This window comes from Pristiophorus japonicus, chromosome 10 (assembly GCF_044704955.1).
Source record: "Pristiophorus japonicus isolate sPriJap1 chromosome 10, sPriJap1.hap1, whole genome shotgun sequence".
Classification (NCBI taxonomy): domain Eukaryota; kingdom Metazoa; phylum Chordata; class Chondrichthyes; family Pristiophoridae; genus Pristiophorus; species Pristiophorus japonicus.
In genome coordinates this window covers 218,789,290-218,810,465 of record NC_091986.1, presented here as the reverse complement: position 1 = coordinate 218,810,465, position 21,176 = coordinate 218,789,290, and the positions used below count along the sequence as shown (strand labels likewise).

Sequence of the window (21,176 nt, the reverse complement as noted above, 5' to 3'; positions counted from 1 at the left end):
TGATAGTGAGTTCTACAACCTCTCCACACTAAAATTGTTGGAGGTAGACAGGGAATTCCAGGATTCTGACCCAGTGATGATGAAGGAACGGCGATATATGTCCGAGTCGGGCTGGTGTGTGATTTGGAGGTGATGACACTGCTGCCCTTGTCCTTCTCGGTGATAGGTGTCTCAGGGGAGGGTGATGTGGACCGTGCTCCAAGTGCGGTCTAACCGAGGTTCTATACAAATTTAACAGCACATTGAGATTGCTAGATTTTTGTCATGACTTTGGCAAGTTGCTGCAGTGCATCTTGTAGATGGTGCACACTGCAGCCACGATGCGCCGGTGGTGGAGGGAGTGAGTGTTGGGACCAGTGACTTGGGCACTGAACAAGTGACTGCTCTGTACCGAATGGAATCGAGCTGCTTGAATATTGTTGTGGCTGCAATCTATATTAATGACTTGGATGAAGGGACCGAGTATAATGTAGCCAAGTTTGCTGATGATACAAAGATGGGTGGGAAAGCAAATTGTGAGGAGGACACACAGAATCTGCAAAGGGATGTAGACAGGCTAAGTGAGTGGGCAAACAATTGGCAGATGGAGTATAATGTGGGAAAATGTGAGGTTATCCACTTTGGCAGAAATAATAGAAAAGCAAATTCTAATTTAAATGGAGAAAAATTGCAAAGTACTGCAGTACAGAGAGACCTGGGGGTCCTTGTGCATGAAACACAAACAGTTTGTGTGCAGGTACAGCAAGTGATCAGGAAGGCAAATGGAATGTTGGCCTTTATTGCAAGGGGGATAGAATATAAAAGCAGAGAAGTCCTGCTACAACTGTACAGGGTATTGGTGAGGCCACACCTTGAGTACTGCGTACAGTTTTGGTCTCCGTTTTTAAGGAAGGATATACTTGCATTGGAGGCTGTTCAGAGAAGGTTCACTAACTAGGTTGATTCCAGAGATGAGGGGGTTGACTTATGATAGGTTGGTGTTGTGTATGGAGAAATACTGTGAGCTCAAAGTAAAGTGTGATCTTAGTCTTTTACATTGAAACATAGAAACATAGAAAATAGGTGCAGGAGCAGGCCATTCAGCCCTTCTAGCCTGCACCGCCATTCAATGAGTTCATGGCTGAACATGAAACTTCAGTACCCCCTTCCTGCTTTCTCGCCATACCCCTTGATCCCCCGAGTAGTAAGGACTTCATCTAACTCCCTTTTGAATATATTTAGTGAATTGGCCTCAACTACTTTCTGTGGTAGAGAATTCCACAGGTTCACCACTCTCTGGGTGAAGAAGTTTCTCCTCATCTCGGTCCTAAATGGCTTACCCCTTATCCTCAGACTGTGACCCCTGGTTCTGGACTTCCCCAACATTGGGAACATTCTTCCTGCATCTAACCTGTCTAAACCCGTCAGAATTTTAAACGTTTCTATGAGGTCCCCTCTCATTCTTCTGAACTCCAGTGAATACAAGCCCAGTTGATCCAGTCTTTCTTGATAGGTCAGTCCCACCATCCCGGGAAGCAGTCTGGTGAATCTTCGCTGCACTCCCTCAATAGCAAGAATGTCCTTCCTCAAGTTAGGAGACCAAAACTGTACACAATACTCCAGGTGTGGCCTCACCAAGGCCCTGTACAACTGTAGCAACACCTCCCTGCCCCTGTACTCAAATCCCCTCGCTATGAAGGCCAACATGCCATTTGCTTTCTTAACCGCCTGCTGTACCTGCATGCCAACCTTCAATGACTGATGTACCATGACACCCAGGTCTCGTTGCACCTTCCCTTTTCCTAATCTGTCACCATTCAGATAATAGTCTTTCTCTCTGTTTTTACCACCAAAGTGGATAACCTCACATTTATCCACATTATACTTCATCTGCTATGCATTTGCCCACTCACCTAACCTATCCAAGTCACTCTGCAGCCTCATAGCATCCTCCTCGCAGCTCACACTGCCACCCAACTTAGTGTCATCCGCAAATTTGGAGATACTACATTTAATCCCCTCGTCTAAATCATTAATGTACAATGTAAACAGCTGGGGCCCCAGCACAGAAACTTGCGGTACCCCACGAGTCACTGCCTGCCATTCTGAAAAGTCCCCATTTACTCCTACTCTTTGCTTCCTGTCTGACAACCAGTTCACAATCCATGTCAGCACACTACCCCAATCCCATGTGCTTTAACTTTGCATATTAATCTCTTGTGTGGGACCTTGTCGAAAGCCTTCTGAAAGTCCAAATATACCACATCAACTGGTTCTCCTTTGTACACTTTACTGGAAACATCCTCAAAAAATTCCAGAAGATTTGTCAAGCATGATTTCCCTTTCACAAATCCATGCTGACCTGGACCTATCATGTCACCATTTTCCAAATGCGCTGCTATGACATCCTTAATAATTGATTCCATCATTTTACCCACTACTGAGGTCAGGCTGACCGGTCTATAATTCCCTGTTTTCTCTCTTCCTCCTTTTTTAAAAAGTGGGGTTACATTGGCTACCCTCCACTTGATAGGAACTGATCCAGAGTCAATGGAATGTTGGAAAATGACTGTCAATGCATCCGCTATTTCCAAGGCCACCTCCTTAAGTACTCTTGGATGCAGTCCATCAGGCCCTAGGGATTTATCGGCCTTCAATCCCATCAATTTCCCCAACACAATTTCCCTCAGTTCCTCCTCCTTACTAGACCCTCCGACCCCTTTTATATCCGGAAGGTTGTTAGTGTCCTCCTTAGTGAATACCGAACCAAAGTACTTGTTCAATTGGTCTGCCATTTCTTTGTTCCCCGTTATGACGTCCCCTGATTCTGACTGCAGGGGACCTACGTTTGTCTTTACTAACCTTTTTCTCTTTACATACCGATAGAAACTTTTGCAATCCGCCTTAATGTTCCCTGCAAGCTTCTTCTCGTACTCCATTTTCCTTGCCCTAATCAAACCCTTTGTCCTCCTCTGCTGAGTTCTAAATTTCTCCCAGTCCCCGGGTTCGCTGCTATTTCTGGCCAATGTGTATGCCATTCCCTTGGCTTTAATACTATCCCTGATTTCCCTAGATAGCCACGGTTGAGCCACCTTCCCTTTTTTATTTTTACGCCAGACAGGGATGTACAATTGTTGTAATTCATCCATGCAGTCTCTAAATGTCTGCCATTGCCCATCCACAGTCAACCCCTTAAGTATCATTCGCCAATCCTAGCCAATTCACGCCTCATACCTTCAAAGTTACCCTTCTTTAAGTTCTGGACCATGGTCTCTGAATTAACTGTTTCATTCTCCATCCTAATGCAGAATTCCACCATATTATGGTCACTGCACTTTTATTGCAGGTCTCCAGAGTGCCTCTCCAACCTGTGAAGCCTCCTTAAGTACTTGTGCTCCCAAGGGATTATGGGATCCCTTGGGACTCCTGGGGATGAGCCCTCTGATGGCTGTGCAGAGTAAATACAAGTTTACATATATAACAGTTGGGTCTATACTAACTGGAGATCAGAAGAATGAGAGGTGATCTTATTGAAACTTATAAGATAATGAGGGGCTCGACAAGGTGGATGCAGAGAGGATATTTCCACTCATAGGGGAAACTAAAACTAGTCTTATAATAAGGAGCCACCCATTTAAAACTGAGATGAGGAGGAATTTCTTCTGAGGGTTGTAAATCTGTGGAATTCTCTGCCTCAGAGAGCTGTGGAGGCTGGGTCATTGAATATATTTAAGGCGGAGATAGACAGATTTTTGAGCGATAAGGGAGTGAAGAGTTATGGGGAGCGGGCAGGGAAGTGGAACTGAGTCCATGATCAGATCAGCCATGATCTTATTGAATGGCGGAGCAGGCTCGAGGGGTCAAATGGCCGACTCTGCTCCTATTTCTTATGTTCTTATGTTCCCATCCAGGTGAATGGTGAGTATTCCATCACACTCCTCGCGAGCCCTCTGGATATTACAGCACAGAAACCGATCATTGGGCCCCAGCGCTCCGTGCCGGGGTTTATGCTCCACACCAGCCCCCTCCCACCCCTCTCCATCTCACCCCATCACCATATCCTTCTATTCCTTTCTCCCTCATGTGTTTATCCAGCCTCCCCTTAAATGCATCGATACTATTTGCCTCAACCCCTCCCTGTGGCAGCGAGTTCCACATTCTCACCCCTCTCTGGGTGAAGAAGTTTCTCCTGACTTCCCCATTGGATTTATCAGTGACTGTCTTATATTGATGGCCCCTCAGTTCTGGTCTCCCCCACAATCGGAAACATCTTCTCTACGTCTACCCTATTGAACCCCTTCATTGTCTTACAGACCTCTATCAGGCCACCCCCTCAGCCTTCTCCTTTCTAGAGAAAGGAGACCTAGCCAGTTCAGTCTTTCCCGATGGGTATAACCCCTCCGTTCTGGTATCATTCCAGTGAATCTTTTTTTTACACCTTCGCCAGAGTCTCCAGATCCATTTTTTAATCATATATGGAGCAGAGGTGTTGACCAGGCTCTATACAAGTTTAACATTACATTGGGGTCGATAGATTTTTGGGCTCTCGGGAAATCGAGGGATATGGGGATTGGGCGGGAAAGTGGAGTTGAGGTCGAAGATCAGCTGTGATCTTATTGAATGGCGGAGGGGCCGAATGGCCGACTCCTGCTCCTAATTCTTATGTTCTTAACTTATCTTCTGTTATGAGGCTCTCTTAGTCGAGAGGCTGTGACAGGTCATGAGACAAACTATTTATTTACTTGCCAGGGTCTGGGGGATATAGCCGGTCCAGCTAAGCATCTGGTCGATGGTCACCTACAGGATGCTGATCGTGCAGTGACATTGTCGGTCATGGTTGGGCCTTTACTTGTTGCCGATGGTCATTGTCTGGGACTTGCGTGGCAGGAATGCTACTTGTCCGCTCATTGGTCATGCTATAAGAAAGGACTAATGAGAAAGGACTAATTAGCAATCTTGTTGTCTTTTATTAAGACGGAGAGTGACACAATTAATTCAGAGACTAAGGTCCTGAACTTAAGGAAAGGTAACTTAATGATACGAGACGTGAATTGGCTAGATTGGACTGGGGAGTGATACTTAAAGGGTTGACGGTGGATAGGCAATGGCAAACATTTAAAGATCACATGGATGAACTTCAACAATTGTACATCCCTCTCTGGAGTAAAAATAAAATGGGAAGGTGGCTCAACCGTGACTAACAAGGGAAATTAAGGATAGTGTTAAACATAGAAAAATATAGAAAATAGGTGCAGGAGCAGGCCATTCAGCCCTTCTAGCCTGCACCGCCATTTAATGAGTTCATGGCTGAACATGAAACTTCAGTGCCCCCTTCCTGCTTTCTCGCCATACCCCTTGATCCCCCGAGTAGTAAGGACTTCATCTAACTCCCTTTTGAATATATTTAGTGAATTGGCCTCAACTACTTTCTGTGGTAGAGAATTCCACAGGTTCACCACTCTCTGGGTGAAGAAGTTTCTCCTCATCTCGGTCCGAAATGGCTTACCCCTTATCCTCAGACTGTGACCCCTGGTTCTGGACTTCCCCAACATCGGGAACATTCTTCCTGCATCTAACCTGTCTAAACCCGTCAGAATTTTAAACGTTTCTATGAGGTCCCCTCTCATTCTTCTGAACTCCAGTGAATACAAGCCCAGTTGATCCAGTCTTTCTTGATAGGTCAGTCCCACCATCCTGGGAATCAGTCTGGTGAATCTTTGCTGCACTCTCTCAATAGAAAGAATGTCCTTCCTCAAGTTAGGAGACCAAAACTGTACACAATACTCCAGGTGTGGCCTCACCAAGGCCCTGTACAACTGTAGCAACACCTCCCTGCCCCTGTACTCAAATCCCCTCGCTATGAAGGCCAACATGCCATTTGCTTTCTTAACCGCCTGCTGTATCTGCATGCCAACCTTCAATGACTGATGTACCATGACACCCAGGTCTCGTTGCACCTTCCCTTTTCCTAATCTGTCACCATTCAGATAATAGTCTGTCTCTCTGTTTTTACCACCAAAGTGGATAACCTCACATTTATCCACATTATACTTCATCTGCCATGCATTTGCCCACTCACCTAACCTATCCAAGTCACTCTGCAGCCTCATAGCATCCTCCTCGCAGCTCACACTGCCACCCAACTTAGTGTCATCTGCAAATTTGGAGATACTAATTTAATCCCCTCGTCCAAATCATTACTGTACAATGTAAACAGCTGGGGCCCCAGCACAGAACCTTGCGGTACCCCACGAGTCACTGCCTGCCATTCTGAAAAGTCCCCATTTACTCCTACTCTTTGCTTCCTGTCTGACAACCAGTTCTCAATCCATGTCAGCACACTACCCCCAATCCCATGTGCTTCAACTTTGCACATTAATCTCTTGTGTGGGACCTTGTCGAAAGCCTTCTGAAAGTCCAAATATACCACATCAACTGGTTCTCCTTTGTACACTTTACTGGAAACATCCTCAAAAAATTCCAGAAGATTTGTCAAGCATGATTTCCCTTTCACAAATCCATGCTGACTTGGACCTATCATGTCACCTCTTTCCAAATGCGCTGCTATGACATTCTTAATAATTGATTCCATCATTTTACCCACTACTGAGGTCAGGCTGACCGGTCTATAATTCCCTGTTTTCTCTCTCCCTCCTTTTTTTAAAAAGTGGGGTTACATTGGCTACCCTCCACTCGATAGGAACTGATCCAGAGTCAATGGAATGTTGGAAAATGACTGTCAATGCATCCGCTATTTCCAAGGCCACCTCCTTAAGTACTCTTGGATGCAGTCCATCAGGCCCTGGGGATTTATCGGCCTTCAATCCCATCAATTTCCCCAACACAATTTCCCGACTAATAAAGATTTCCCTCAGTTCCTCCTCCTTAGTAGACCCTCTGACCCCTTTTATATCCTGAAGGTTGTTTGTGTCCTCCTTAGTGAATACTGAACCAAAGTACTTGTTCAATTGGTCTGCCATTTCTTTGTTCCCCGTTATGACTTCCCCTGATTCTGACTGCAGGGGACCTACGTTTGTCTTTACTAACCTTTTTTTTTAAATCCAAGGAAGAGGCATATAAATTGGCCAGAAAAAGCAGCAAACCTGAGGACTGGGAGAATTTTATAATTCAGCGGAGAAGGACAAAGGGTTTAATTAGGAGGGGGAAAATATAGTATGAGAGGAAGCTTGCTGGGAGCATAAAAACTGACTGCAAAAGCTTCTATAGATATGTGAAGAGAAAAAGATTAGTGAAGACAAACGTAGGTCCCTTGCAGTCAGATTCATGTGAATTTATAGTGGGGAAACAAAGAAATGGCGGACCAGTTAAACAAATACTTTGATTCTGTTTTCACGAAGGAAGACACAAATAATCTTCCAGAAATAATAGGGGACCGAGGGTCTCGTGAAAAGGAGGAACTGAAGGATATCCTTATTAGGCGGGAAATTTTGTTGGAGAAATTGATGGGATTGAAGGCCGATAAATCCCCAGGGCCTGATAGTCTGCATCCCAGAGTACTTAAGGAAGTGGCCATAGAAATAGTGGATGCATTGGTGATCATTTTCCAACACTCTATCGACTCTGGATCCGTTCCTATGGACTGGAGGGTAGCTAATGTAACACCACTTTTTAAAAAGGGACAGAGAGAGAAAGCGGGTAATTATAGACCGGTTAGCCTGACATCAGTAGTGGGGAAAATGTTGGAATCAATTATTAAAGATGAAATAGCAGCACATTTGGAAAGCAGTGACAGGATCGGTCCAAGTCAGCATGGATTTATGAAAGGGAAATCATGCTTGACAAATCTTCTAGAGTTTTTTGAGGGTGTAACTGGTAGAGTGGACAAGGGAGAACCAGTGCATGTAGTGTATTTGGACTTTCAAAAGACTTTTGACAAGGTCCCATACAAGAGATTGGTGTGCAAAATTAAAGCACATGGTATTGGGGGTAATGTACTGACGTGGATAGAGAACTGGTTGACAGACAGGAAGCAGAGAGCCGGGATAAACGGGTCCTTTTCAGAATGGCAGGCAGTGACTAGTGGGGTGCCGCAGGGCTCAGTGCTGGGACCCCAGCTATTTACAATGTACATTAATGATTGAGATGAAGGAATTGAGTGTAATATCTCCAAGTTTGCAGATGACACTAAGCTGGGTGGCAGTGTGAGCTGTGAGGAGGACGCTAAGAGGCTGCAGGGTGACTTGGACAGGTTAGGTGAGTGGGCAAACGCATGGCAGATGCAGTATAATGTGGATAAATGTGAGGTTTACCACTTTGGTGGCAAAAACATGAAGACAGAATATTATCTGAATGGCGGCAAATTAGGAAAAGGGGAGGTGCAAAGAGACCTGGATGTCATGGTTCATCAGTCATTGAAAGTTGACATGCAGGCGGTGAAGAAGGCAAATGTTATGTTAGCCTTCATAGTTAGGAGATTTGAGTATCGGAGCAGGGAGGTCTTACTGTAGTTGTACAGAATCTTTAGTGAGGCCTCACCTGGAATATTGTGTTCAATTTTGGTCTCCTAATATGAGGAAAGAAGTTCTTGCTATTGAGGGAGTGCAGCGAAGGTTCACTAGACTAATTCCCAGGATGGCAGGACTGACATATGAGGAGAGACTGAATCGACTGGGCCTGTATTCACTGGAGTTTAGGGGGATGAGAGGGGATCTCATAGACACGTATAAAATTCAGATGGGACTGGACAGGTTGGATGCAGGAAGAGTGTTCCCGATGTTGGGGAAGTCCAGAACCAGGGGACACGGTCTAAGGATGAGGAGTAGGCCATTTCGGACTGAGATGAGGAGAAACGTCTTCACTCAGAGAATTGTTAACCTGTGGAATTCCCTACCGCAGAGAGCTTTGATGCCAGTTCATTGGATATATTCAAGAGGGAATTAGATGTGGCCCTTACGGCTAAAGGGATCAAGGGGTATGGAGCGAAAGCAGGAAAGGGGTACTGAGGTGAATGATCAGCCATGATCTTATTGAATGGTGTTGCGGGCTCGAAGGGCCGAATGGCCTACTCCTGCACCTATTTTCTATGTTTCTATGTTTCTATGCTATAGACTGGCATAGGGTGCTTCATTATCAAGTGGATACTGATAGAGTAGATAGAGAGACACTTTTCCCGCTGGTTGGGGAATCTGGGACAAGCGCACAGTCTAAACATTAGAGCCAGAACTTTCAGGAGTGAAATTAGGAAACACTTCTACACACAAAGGGCGGTAGAAGTTTGGAACTCTCTTCCTCAAACGGCAATTGGTGCTGGAGGTCAATTGTTAATTTTAAATCTGAGATTGATAGACTTCGGCTAACCAATGGTATTCAGGGATACGGGCCAAAGGCTGGTGGGTGGAGTTCGGTCACAGATCAGCCATGATCGCTTTGAATGGCGGAACAAGCTTGAGTGGCCGAATGGCCTCCACCTGTTCCTTTGTGACCATGTCTGCAGCTTTTGACACGGTTAACCACGCTATTCTCCTCCAACAGCTCTCCACCTGGGTGGGGCTGCACTCGCCTGGTTCCATTCTTATCTGTCCAGTCGTATGGGCTCCTCCTGCTCCTGCGGAGGAGATGTGAATGGAACTGAACACAAGCAAAACCTGTCCTGAGGTCATGAAAGGCGCTATATAAATATAAGACAGTTACTAATAAATTCAGGAGAAACTTCTTTACCCAGAGAGGGGTGAGAATGTGGAACTCGCTGCCACAGGGAGGGGTTGAGGCGAATAGTATCGATGTATTTAAGGGGGAGCTGGATAAACACATGAGGGAGAAAGGAATAGAGGGATATGGTGATGGGGTGAGATGGAGAGGGGTGGGAGGGGCCTGGTGTGGAGCATAAACCCCGGCACGGAGCGCTGGAGCCCAATGGGCTGTTCCTGGGCTGTAAGTACTTTGCAATGCCAACTAAACTCTTTCTTTCATTTTCTTTATTCCTTTAATTGTTTCAAGCCTCACCAGAGGCAAACAGCAGCTGAAAAAGTGGCGAAAGATGGAAAGACTTGCATTGTTATAATGCCTTTAACAACCTCAGGACGTCCCAAAGTGCTTTACAGGCAAGCGAGCCCCCAGGTGGGCAGAGGAAACGTTACAAGGACACCCTCAAAGCCTCCCTGATAAAATGCAACATTCCCACCGACACCTGGGAGTCCCTGGCTAAAGACCGCCCTAAGTGGGGGAAGAGCATCCGGGAGGGCCCTGAGCACCTCGAGTCTCGTCGCCGAGAGCGTGCAGAAAGCAAGCGCAGGCAGCGGAATGAGCGCGCGGCAAACCAGACTCCCCACCCACCCTTTCCCTCAACCACTGTCTGTCCCACCTGTGACAGAGACTGTAATTCCTGTATTGGACTGTTCAGTCACCTGAGAACTCACTTTTAGAGTGGGAGCAAGTCTTCCTCGATTCCGAGAGACTGCCTCTGGTGATGATGACAGACAATGAAGTACTTTTGAAGTGTAGTCACTGTTGTAATGTGGGAAACGCAGCAGCCAATTTGTGCACAGCAAGCTCCCACACATAGCAATGTGATAATGACCCAGATAATCTGTTTTTAGTGATGTTGATTGAGGGATAAATATTGGCCCCAGGACACTGGGGAGAACTCCCACTGCTCTTCTTCGAAATAGTGGCCGTGGGATCTTTTATATCCACCTGAGAGAGCAGACGGGGCCTCTGTTTAACTCCTGTACTCCAGAACTCATGCCTGTTGTGTTTCCTTTTCACTGACAGACAACCAGCTCCTGGAGAAATCTGACATGGTTCAACTCTGGAGAGACAGGTGTGACCTGCATTCGCCCTCCGCTCCCAGGTAGCCGAGAATTTATTTTTCACCATGGTGTACTGTGACTAAAGGCCGAGATTTAATTTCACCGCGACCTCGATCGTGATTCTATCTCTGCACCAAGTTGCCTCGCGCTTCTTCCAACTTGGGCTGTCAGGTTGGGTCCAGGTTCTGGAGATGTGAGGCCACACAGGAACAGGAGGAGGCCATTCAGCCCCTCGAGCCTGTTCAATACCATCATGGCTGATCTGTATCTCAACTCCACCTTCCCGCCTTCGTCCCCTAACCCTTACGTCTGGGCACCGCAATCTCCGAAGGATACCAAGGCCTTGGAGAGGGAGCAGAGGAGATTTACCAGAATGATTCCAGGGAGGAGGGACTTCAGTTAAATGGAGAGATGGGAGAAGCTGGGGTTCTTCTCCTTGGAGCAGAGGCGGTTAAGGGGGGGATTTCAGCTGTCAAAATCTGCGGAGCTGGGCAGCCGGACTTTAAATAAAGGTGGGCAACGGGTTGCTGAAATAAAAATTGACAAGGTGACTGGGGTGACGGTCTGGATTCTACCTCCCTTGGCTGGCGATGGCTGCTCAGTGATCTCCTGAAATATTTTTGTCTTTTTAATTTTGCAGTCCGTCTCCCGAACCCGAGAGTGTGGCAAATGTACAGTTCCAACACGGAGAAAAACTCACCAAACTGCACCAAGCAAACGGGGAGGTGAGTGTATGACCTCGCCCCGCTCCCCCCCGACCCTCGCCCCGCTCCCCTCCCGACCCTCGCCCCGCTCCCCCCCCGACCCTCGCCCCGCTCCCCCCCGACCCTCGCCCCGCTCCCCCCCCCGACCCTCGCCCCGCTCCCCCCCCGACCCTCGCCCCGCTCCCCCCCCGACCCTCGCCCCGCTCCCCCCCCCGACCCTCGCCCCGCTCCCCCCCCCGACCCTCGCCCCGCTCCCCCCCCCGACCCTCGCCCCGCTCCCCCCCCCGACCCTCGCCCCGCTCCCCCCCCCGACCCTCGCCCCGCTCCCCCCCCCGACCCTCGCCCCGCTCCCCCCCCCGACCCTCGCCCCGCTCCCCCCCCGACCCTCGCCCCGCTCCCCCCCCGACCCTCGCCCCGCTCCCCCCCCGACCCTCGCCCCGCTCCCCCCCCGACCCTCGCCCCGCTCCCCCCCCGACCCTCGCCCCGCTCCCCCCCCGACCCTCGCCCCGCTCCCCCCCCGACCCTCGCCCCGCTCCCCCCCCGACCCTCGCCCCGCTCCCCCCCCGACCCTCGCCCCGCTCCCCCCCCGACCCTCGCCCCGCTCCCCCCCCGACCCTCGCCCCGCTCCCCCCCCGACCCTCGCCCCGCTCCCCCCCCGACCCTCGCCCCGCTCCCCCCCCGACCCTCGCCCCGCTCCCCCCCCGACCCTCGCCCCGCTCCCCCCCCGACCCTCGCCCCGCTCCCCCCCCGACCCTCGCCCCGCTCCCCCCCCGACCCTCGCCCCGCTCCCCCCCCGACCCTCGCCCCGCTCCCCCCCCGACCCTCGCCCCGCTCCCCCCCCGACCCTCGCCCCGCTCCCCCCCCGACCCTCGCCCCGCTCCCCCCCCGACCCTCGCCCCGCTCCCCCCCCGACCCTCGCCCCGCTCCCCCCCCGACCCTCGCCCCGCTCCCCCCCCGACCCTCGCCCCGCTCCCCCCCCGACCCTCGCCCCGCTCCCCCCCCGACCCTCGCCCCGCTCCCCCCCCGACCCTCGCCCCGCTCCCCCCCCGACCCTCGCCCCGCTCCCCCCCCGACCCTCGCCCCGCTCCCCCCCCGACCCTCGCCCCGCTCCCCCCCCGACCCTCGCCCCGCTCCCCCCCCGACCCTCGCCCCGCTCCCCCCCCGACCCTCGCCCCGCTCCCCCCCCGACCCTCGCCCCGCTCCCCCCCCGACCCTCGCCCCGCTCCCCCCCCGACCCTCGCCCCGCTCCCCCCCCGACCCTCGCCCCGCTCCCCCCCCGACCCTCGCCCCGCTCCCCCCCCGACCCTCGCCCCGCTCCCCCCCCGACCCTCGCCCCGCTCCCCCCCCGACCCTCGCCCCGCTCCCCCCCCGACCCTCGCCCCGCTCCCCCCCCGACCCTCGCCCCGCTCCCCCCCCGACCCTCGCCCCGCTCCCCCCCCGACCCTCGCCCCGCTCCCCCCCCGACCCTCGCCCCGCTCCCCCCCCGACCCTCGCCCCGCTCCCCCCCCGACCCTCGCCCCGCTCCCCCCCCGACCCTCGCCCCGCTCCCCCCCCGACCCTCGCCCCGCTCCCCCCCCGACCCTCGCCCCGCTCCCCCCCCGACCCTCGCCCCGCTCCCCCCCCGACCCCCGACCCTCGCCCCGCTCGCCCACTCATACGCCTCAAAGTTGCTTTGAGGGATAAGTGCTGTTTTTAAACGGTTGTATTTGAATGGCTTGTTTGTCTGCTTGATGTTGCCTCTATCGGGACAAATCTGGTATAACTACACCGGTAACTGTGAGCCTCCGAAGCCACCCGCTCATTTTAAAACTTTCCTGCTTCAGGTAAAGACGCAGACAAACAGTGGGCGGCAATAAAGCCCGATTGGTTGTGGCAGCTTTCCATCAGCCTGCCGACTGCTGTGATTGGCAGGGGACACCCTCGGGCTGATGGGATTGGTTCGGTGCGACACTCTGCCGTCTCAGTATTACCCTGCGAAAGGGGGAGGCGGGGAGTGACTCCTCTGCCTCGTACATGTGACGGTTGCTCCTGGGTCCAGCGCAGTCTTTGTCTGTGGCACAGGAAGTCTTGGCTGTTTCACATTGGGTGAACCAGGTCTCTCGATGTTCCCCTTCTGCGTGCCGTGCGGTTATGAAGGTGGTTTTGTGTGTTTATGACAATGGTTTCAAGCCTGCACTTCCCTATTGGGATGTCCGAGTTCTGCTTTGTTGGCCAAACCATTCATCTTCCTCTCCTGAGGGGCTAACACTTGCTGGGCTGCTGTTTCACAATGTTACGTAAAATCATAGAACCTTGGAGTACATGTCCACAGATCCCTGAAGGTAGCAGACCCAGGTGGATAAGGTGGTTAAGAAGGTATACGGAATACTTGCATTTATTGGCCAAGGCATAGAATACATAGAAACATAGAAACATAAAAAATAGGTGCAGGAGTAGGCCATTCGGCCCTTCTAGCCTGCACCGCCATTCAATGAGTTCATGGCTGAACATTTAACTTCAGTACCCCATTCCTGCTTTCTCGCCATACCCCTTGATCCCCCTAGTAGTAAGGACCTCATCTAACTCCTTTTTTAATATATTTAGTGAATTGGCCTCAACAACTTTCTGTGGTAGAGAATTCCACAGGTTCACCACTCTCTGGGTGAAGAAGTTCCTCCGCATCTCGGTCCTAAATGGCTTACCCCTTATCCTTAGACTGTGACCTCTGGTTCTGGACTTCCCCAACATCGGGAACATTCTTCCTGCATCTAACCTGTCTAACCCCGTCAGAATTTTAAATGTTTCTATGAGGTCCCCTCTCATTCTTCTGAACTCCAGTGAATACAAGCCCAGTTGATCCAGTCTTTCTTGATAGGTCAGTCCCGCCATCCCGGGAATCAGTCTGGTGAACCTTCGCTGCACTCCCTCAATAGCAAGAATGTCCTTCCTCAGGTTAGGAGACCAAAACTGTACACAATACTCTAGGTGTGGCCTCACCAATGCCCTGTACAACTGTAGCAACACCTCCCTGCCCCTGTACTCAAATCCCCTTGCTATGAAGGCCAACATGCCATTTGCTTTCTTAACCGCCTGCTGCACCTGCATGCCAACCTTCAATGACTGATGTACCATGACACCCACTCTGCGCCAATGCTCTTAGCCAAAAGGCCTAGAGCCACTGCACCGTTCCTGGAAGTACTGCAATACCAGGTTCGTGCCATGGAGGTGGATGGGTCAGGCCCCCCACACACCTCCGTGGAGGTGGATGGGTCAAGAGCAGAGAGGTTATGCTTGAACTGTATAAAACACTAGGTCATCACCATAGGCAGTCCCGTGAAATCGAGGAAGACTTGCTTCCACTCTAAAAGTGAGTTCTCAGGTGGCTGAACAGTCCAATACGGGAATTACAGTCTCTGTCACAGGTGGGACAGACAGTGGTTGGGGGAAAGGGTGGGTGGGACAGGTTTGCCGCACGCTCCTTCCGCTGCCTGCGCTTGCTTTCTGCATGCTCTCGGCGACGAGACTCGAGGTGCTCAGCGCCCTCCCAGATGCTCTTCCTCCACTTAGGGTGGTCTTTGGCCAGGGACTCCCAGGTGTCGGTGGGGATGTTGCACTTTATCAGGGAGGCTTTGAGGGTGTCCTTGTAACGTTTCCTCTGCCCACCTGGGGCTCGTTTGCCGTGTAGGCGTTACGAGTAGAGCGCTTGCTTTGGGAGTCTCGTGTCGGGCGTGCGAACAATGTGGCAGTGCTGAGGGAGCGCCGCACTGTCGGAGGGGCACTGCTGAGGGTGCGCCACACTGTCGGAGGGGCAGTACTGAGGGTGCGCCGCACTGTCGGAGGGGCAGTGCTGAGGGAGCGCCGCATTGTCGGAGGGGCAGTGCTGAGGGAGCGCCGCACTGTCGGAGGGGCAGTGCTGAGGGAGCGCCGCACTGTCGGAGGGGCAGTGCTGATGGAGCGCCGCACTGTCGGAGGGGCAGTGCTGAGGGAGCGCCGCGCTGTCGGAGGGGCACTGCTGATGGAGCGCCGCACTGTCGGAGGGGCACTGCTGAGGGTGCGCCGCACTGTCGGAGGTGCAGTGCTGATGGAGCGCCGCGCTGTCGGAGGGGCAGTGCTGAGGGAGCGCCGCGCTGTCGGAGGGGCAGTGCTGATGGAGCGCCACACTGTCGGAGGGGCAGTGCTGAGGGAGCGCCGCACTGTCAGAGGGGCAGTGCTGATGGAGCGCCGCACTGTCGGAGGGGCCGTCTTTCGGATGAGACATTAAACCGTGGCCCCGTCTGCTCTCTCAGGAAAAAGATCCCCTGGCACTAGTGGAAGAGGAGCAGGGGAGTTCTCCCCGGTGTCCTGGGGCCAATATTTACTCCTCTATCATCATCACTAAAACCGATTATCTGGTCATTATCACATTGCTGGTTGTGGGAGCTTGCTGTGCGCGAATTAGCTGCCGCGTTTCCTACAATACAACTGTGATTACACTCCTAAAGTACTTCATTGTCTGTAAATTGCTTTGGGACGTCATGAAAGGCGCTATAGAAATGCAAGTCTTTCTTTCGAGTGCGGCGCTCCCTCAGTACCGCCCCTCCGACATAGCAACATTTTTTGATGACTATTTATCGCTACCATTTCAAGGCTTGCGGGAACTGCACCAAAGTACTTTTAACGCTTCATTCAGCGAGGAAGAAAGACTGTGAACACCTCGGTCAGATCTCCCCTGGGGTCCTGTGCCCGAAGCGACTGTGCCTGGCAGTTATGTCCTTTCTTCTTCTTCCCACAGCTCGCGCAGGAGGTCTTTGAGCTCAGCAAACGGTACCGACACAAAGAAGGGGAACTCCAGTCGGCCCAGAGCAGGTGGGAAGGGCCTCTACGTTTGGTCATTTCGTCGGAAAACTTCTATGTAGCCAAATAAATGCGTGTGACCTCTGCATAAAGTGTTGTAATGGCCGAGGTGACGCAGGGTGCGGGGCTGGGAGGGAAGTGGGAAAACCGCTCCAATCTGTCGGAAGGTCGTGGGTTCAAGTCCCACGGCAGAGAGTTGAGCACAAAATCCAGGCTGATACTCCCAGTGCTAAACCGAGTGCGCTCTCGGGCGGATGTAAAAGTTCCCATGGCCACTATTTCGAAGAAGAGCAGGGGAGTTAACCCCGGTGTTCTGGTCCAATGTTTGTTCCTCAACCAACATCACTTAAAAAAAACAGATTATCTGGGTCATTATCACATTGCTGTTTGTGGGAGCTTGCTGTGCGCAAATTGGCTGCCTCATTTCCCACATTACAACAGTGACCACACAGCTTAATGCCTTATCTGAAAGACAGCACGGCGCTCCCTCGGCACCGCCCCTCGGACAGCGCGGCATTCCCTCGGCACGGCACCGCCCCCTCGGACAGCGCGGCGCTCCCTCGGCACCGCCCCTCGGACAGCGCGGCACTCCCTCGGCACCGCCCCCTCGGACAGCGCGGCGCTCCCTCGGCACCGCCCCCTCGGACAGCGCGGCGCTCCCTCGGCACCGCCCCCTCGGACAGCGCGGCGCTCCCTCGGCACCGCCCCCTCGGACAGCGCGGCGCTCCCTCGGCACCGCCCCCTCGGACAGCGCGGCGCTCCCTCGGCACCGCCCCCTCGGACAGCGCGGCGCTCCCTCGGCACCGCCCCCTCGGACAGCGCGGCGCTCCCTCGGCACCGCCCCCTCGGACAGCGCGGCGCTCCCTCGGCACCGCCCCCTCGGACAGCGCAGAACAAGGGGCGTAACCTTAAAAGTTGAGCCAGACTGTGCAGGAGTTATGTCAGGCAGCACTTCCCCACACACAGGAAATCTGGAACTCTTTCCCCCAAAGAGTTGTTGAGGCTGGGGCTCAATTGGACCTTTCAACACTCAGTTTTGTTGGGTAAGAGTATGAATGGATATGGAACCAAGGTGGGCAGGTAGAGTCACGGTGCAGATCAGCCATGCTGTAACTGAATGGCGGAGCGAGTTCGAGAGCTAGAGGGGTCTCTTTCTGACCCTATATGCCTATCCTTGAGCTGTTTTATGGCTTTGCCGACCTTGTGCAACGTTGGAGTTTCACTGAGTTGGTGGCGGGTAGCATGCTGCGGGATGGAGTCGAGAACACTCGAGTTAAAGGCAGAGTATCGATTGAGGAGATCTTCAAAGTGCTCCTTCCATCGGGCCCTGACAGCCTCGGTGTCCTTGATGAGTGTTTCCCCGTTCTTGGCCAGCAGTGGAGTGGGGCCTTGGGAGTTTGGACCGTAGGTGGCCTTGACTGCAACGAAGAATCTTCCCATATCGTGGCTGTCAACCAGTTGTATCTCCTGTGATTTCTCCATCCACCACCTATTCTTTAGGTCCCGGGTTTTTTGTTGGACCTGAGCCTTGAGCCGTCTGTAACGTTGCTTTGCTGCTCCCGAGTTGGACTGTTGCTATCAGCCCAGCCACAGTGTTGAAACACACCCTGCATTCCATTATCCATCCAGCATTCCATTACTCGGTTGATTCCGGGGAATATGAAGAGAAAGCAGGAATGGGGTACTGAGGGAATGATCAGCCATGATCTTATTGAATGGTAGTGCAGACTCGAAGGGCTGAATGACCTACTCCTAGAAACATAGAAAATAGGTGCAGGGGTAGGCTATTCGGCCCTTCGAGCCTGCACCACCATTCAACAAGATCATGGCTGATCATTCCCTCAGTACCCCTTTCCTGCTTTCTCTCCATACCCCTTGATCCCTTTAGCCGTAAGGGCCATATCTAACTCCCCCTTGAATATATCCAATGAACTGGCATCAACAACTCTCTGCGGCAGGGAATTCCACAGGTTAACAACTCTCTGAGTGAAGAAGATTCTCCTCATCTCAGTCCTAAATGGTGTACCCCTTATCCTAAGACTGTGTCCCCGGATTCTGGACTTCCCCAACATCGGGAACATTCTACCCGCATCTAACCTGTCCAGTCCTGTCATAATCTTATATGTTTCTATGAGATCCCCTCTCATCCTTCTAAACTCCAATGTATAAAGTCCCAGTTGATCCAGTCTCTCCTCATATGTCAGTCCAGCCATCCTGGGCATCAGTCTGATGAACCTTCGCTGCACTCCCTCAATAGCAAGAAAGTCCTTCCTCAGATTAGGAGACCAAAACTGAACACACTATTCCAGGTGAGGCTTCACCAAGGCCCTGTACAACTGAAGTAAGACCTCCCTGCTCCTATACTCAAATCCCCTAACTATGAAGGCTAACATACGATTTGCCTTCTTCACCGCCTGCTGTACCTGCATGCTAACTTTCAATGTCTGATGAACCATGACACCCAGGTCTCGTTGCACCTCCCTTTTCCTAATCTGCCGCCATTCACATAATGTTCTGTTTTTGTGTTTTTGCCCCCAAAGTGGATAACCTCACATTTATCCACATTATACTGCATCTGCTATGCATTTGCCTACTCACCTAACCTGTCCAAGTCACCCTGCAGCCTCCTAGCATCCCCCTCACAGCTCACACCACCACCCAGTTTAGTGTCATCTGCAAACTTGGAGATATTACACTCAATTCCTTCATCCAAATCATTAATGTATATTGTAAATAGCTGGGGCCCCAGCACTGAGCCCTGCGGCACCCCACTAGTCACTGCCTGCCATTCTGAAAAGGACCCGTTTATCCCGACTCCTGTCTGCCAACCAGTTCTCTATCCACGTCAGTACATTATCCCCAATACCATGTGCTTTGATTTTGCACACCAACCTCTTATGTGTGACCTTGTCAAAAGCCTTTTGAAATTCCAAATACACCACATCCACTGGTTCTCCCTTGTCCACTCTACTAGTTACATCCTCAAAAAATTCCAGAAGATTTGCCAAGCATGATTTCCCTTTCATAAATCCATGTTGACTTGGACTGATCCTGTCACTGCTTTCCAAATGCGCTGCTATTTCATCCTAAATAATTGATTCCAACATTTTCCCCACTACTGATGTCAGGCTAACCGGTCTATAATTACCCGCTTTCTCTCTCTGTCCCTTTTTAAAAAGTGGTGTTACATTAGCTACCCTCCAGTCCATAGGAACTGATCCAGGGTCGATAGACTGTTGGAAAATGATCACCAATGCATCCACTATTTCTAGGGCCACTTCCTTAAGTACTCTGGGATGCAGACTATCAGGCCCCGGGGATTTATCAGCCTTCAATCCCATTAATTTCCCTAACACAATTTCCCGCCTAATAAGGATTTCCTTCAGTTCCTCCTTCTCACTAGACCCTCGGTCCCCTAGTACTTCCGGCAGGTTATTTGTGTCTTCCTTCGTGAAGACAGAACCAAGGTATTTGTTCAACTGGTCTGCCATTTCTTTGTTCCCCATTATAAATTCACCTGAATCCGACTGCAAGGGACCTACGTTTGTCTTCACTAATCTTTTTCTCTTCACATATCTATAGAAGCTTTTGCAGTCAGTTTTTATGTTCCCGACAAGCTTCTTCGTGTACTCTATTTTCCCCCTCTTAGTTAAACCCTATGTCCTCCTCTGCTGAATTCTAAATTTCTCCCAGTCCTCGTGCTTGTTGCTTTTTCTGGCCAATTTATATGCCTCTTCCTTGAATTTAACACGATACTTAATTTCCCTTGTTAGCCACGGTTGAGCCACCTTTCCCGTTTTATTTTTACTCAAACAGGGATGTACAATTGCTGAAGTTCATCCATGTGATCTATAAATGTTTGCCATTGCCTATCCACCATCAACCCTTTAAGTATCATTTGCCAGTCTATTCTAGCCAATTGACACCTCAAATCATCGAAGTTACCTTTCCTTAAGTTCAGGACCCTAGTTTCTGAATTAACTGTGTCACTCTCCATCTTAATAAAAAATTCTACCATATTATGGTTACTCTTCCCCAAGGGGCCTCGCACAGCAAGATTGCTAATTAGTCCTTTCTCATTACACATCACCCAGTCCAGGATGGCCAGCTCCCTGGTTGGTTCCTTGACATATTGGTCTAGAAAACCATCCCTAATACACTCCAGGAAATCCTCCTCCACTGCATTGCTACCAGTTTGGTTAGCCCAATCAATATGTAGATTAAAGTCACCCAAGATAACTGCTGTATCTTTATTGCATCCATCCTTAATTTCTTGTTTGATGTTGTCCCCAACCTTACTACTATTGTCTGTTGGTCTGTACACAACTCCCACTAGTGTTTTCTGCCCCTTGGTATTCCATAGCTCCACCCATACCGATTCCACATCATCCAGGCTAATGTCCTTTCTTACTATTGCATTAATTTTCTCTTTAACCAGCAACGCCACCCCGCCTCCTTTTCCTTTCTGCCTATCCTTCCTAAATGTTGAATACTCCTGGATGTTGAGTTCCCAGCCTTGGTCACCCTGGAGCCATGTCTCCGTGATGCCAATTATATCATATCCGTTAACTGCTATCTGCACAGTTATTTCGTCCACCTTATTCCGAATACTCCTCGCATTGAGGCACAGAGCCTTCAGGCTTGTCTTTCCAACACACTTTGGCCCTTTAGAATTTTGCTGTAATATGGCCCTTTTTGCTTTTTGCCTTGGGTTTCTCTGCCCTCCACTTTTACTTTTCTTCTTTCTATCTTTTGCTTCTGCCCCCATTCTACTTCCTTCTGTCTCCCTGCATAGGTTCACATCCTCCTGCCATATTAGTTTAACTCCTCCCCAACAGCACTAGCAAACACTCCCCCTTGGACATTGGTTCCGGTCCTGCCCAGGTGCAGACCGTCCGGTTTGTACTGGTCC

At 51.3% G+C, this 21,176-nt stretch overlaps 1 protein-coding gene across 1 annotated transcript in view; it reads left to right on the top strand.

The window, feature by feature from the left end:
- The window catches only part of LOC139275301 (autophagy-related protein 16-like), a 91,943-nt gene that overhangs the window by 6,948 nt on the left and 63,819 nt on the right, over window positions 1-21,176 (top strand). Inside the window, exons 2-4 of the mRNA XM_070892577.1 lie at window positions 10,711-10,789; window positions 11,389-11,473; window positions 16,203-16,276. Of these exons, the coding sequence (XP_070748678.1) occupies window positions 10,711-10,789; window positions 11,389-11,473; window positions 16,203-16,276 (238 nt within the window). The remainder of the gene's footprint in view (window positions 1-10,710; window positions 10,790-11,388; window positions 11,474-16,202; window positions 16,277-21,176) is intronic.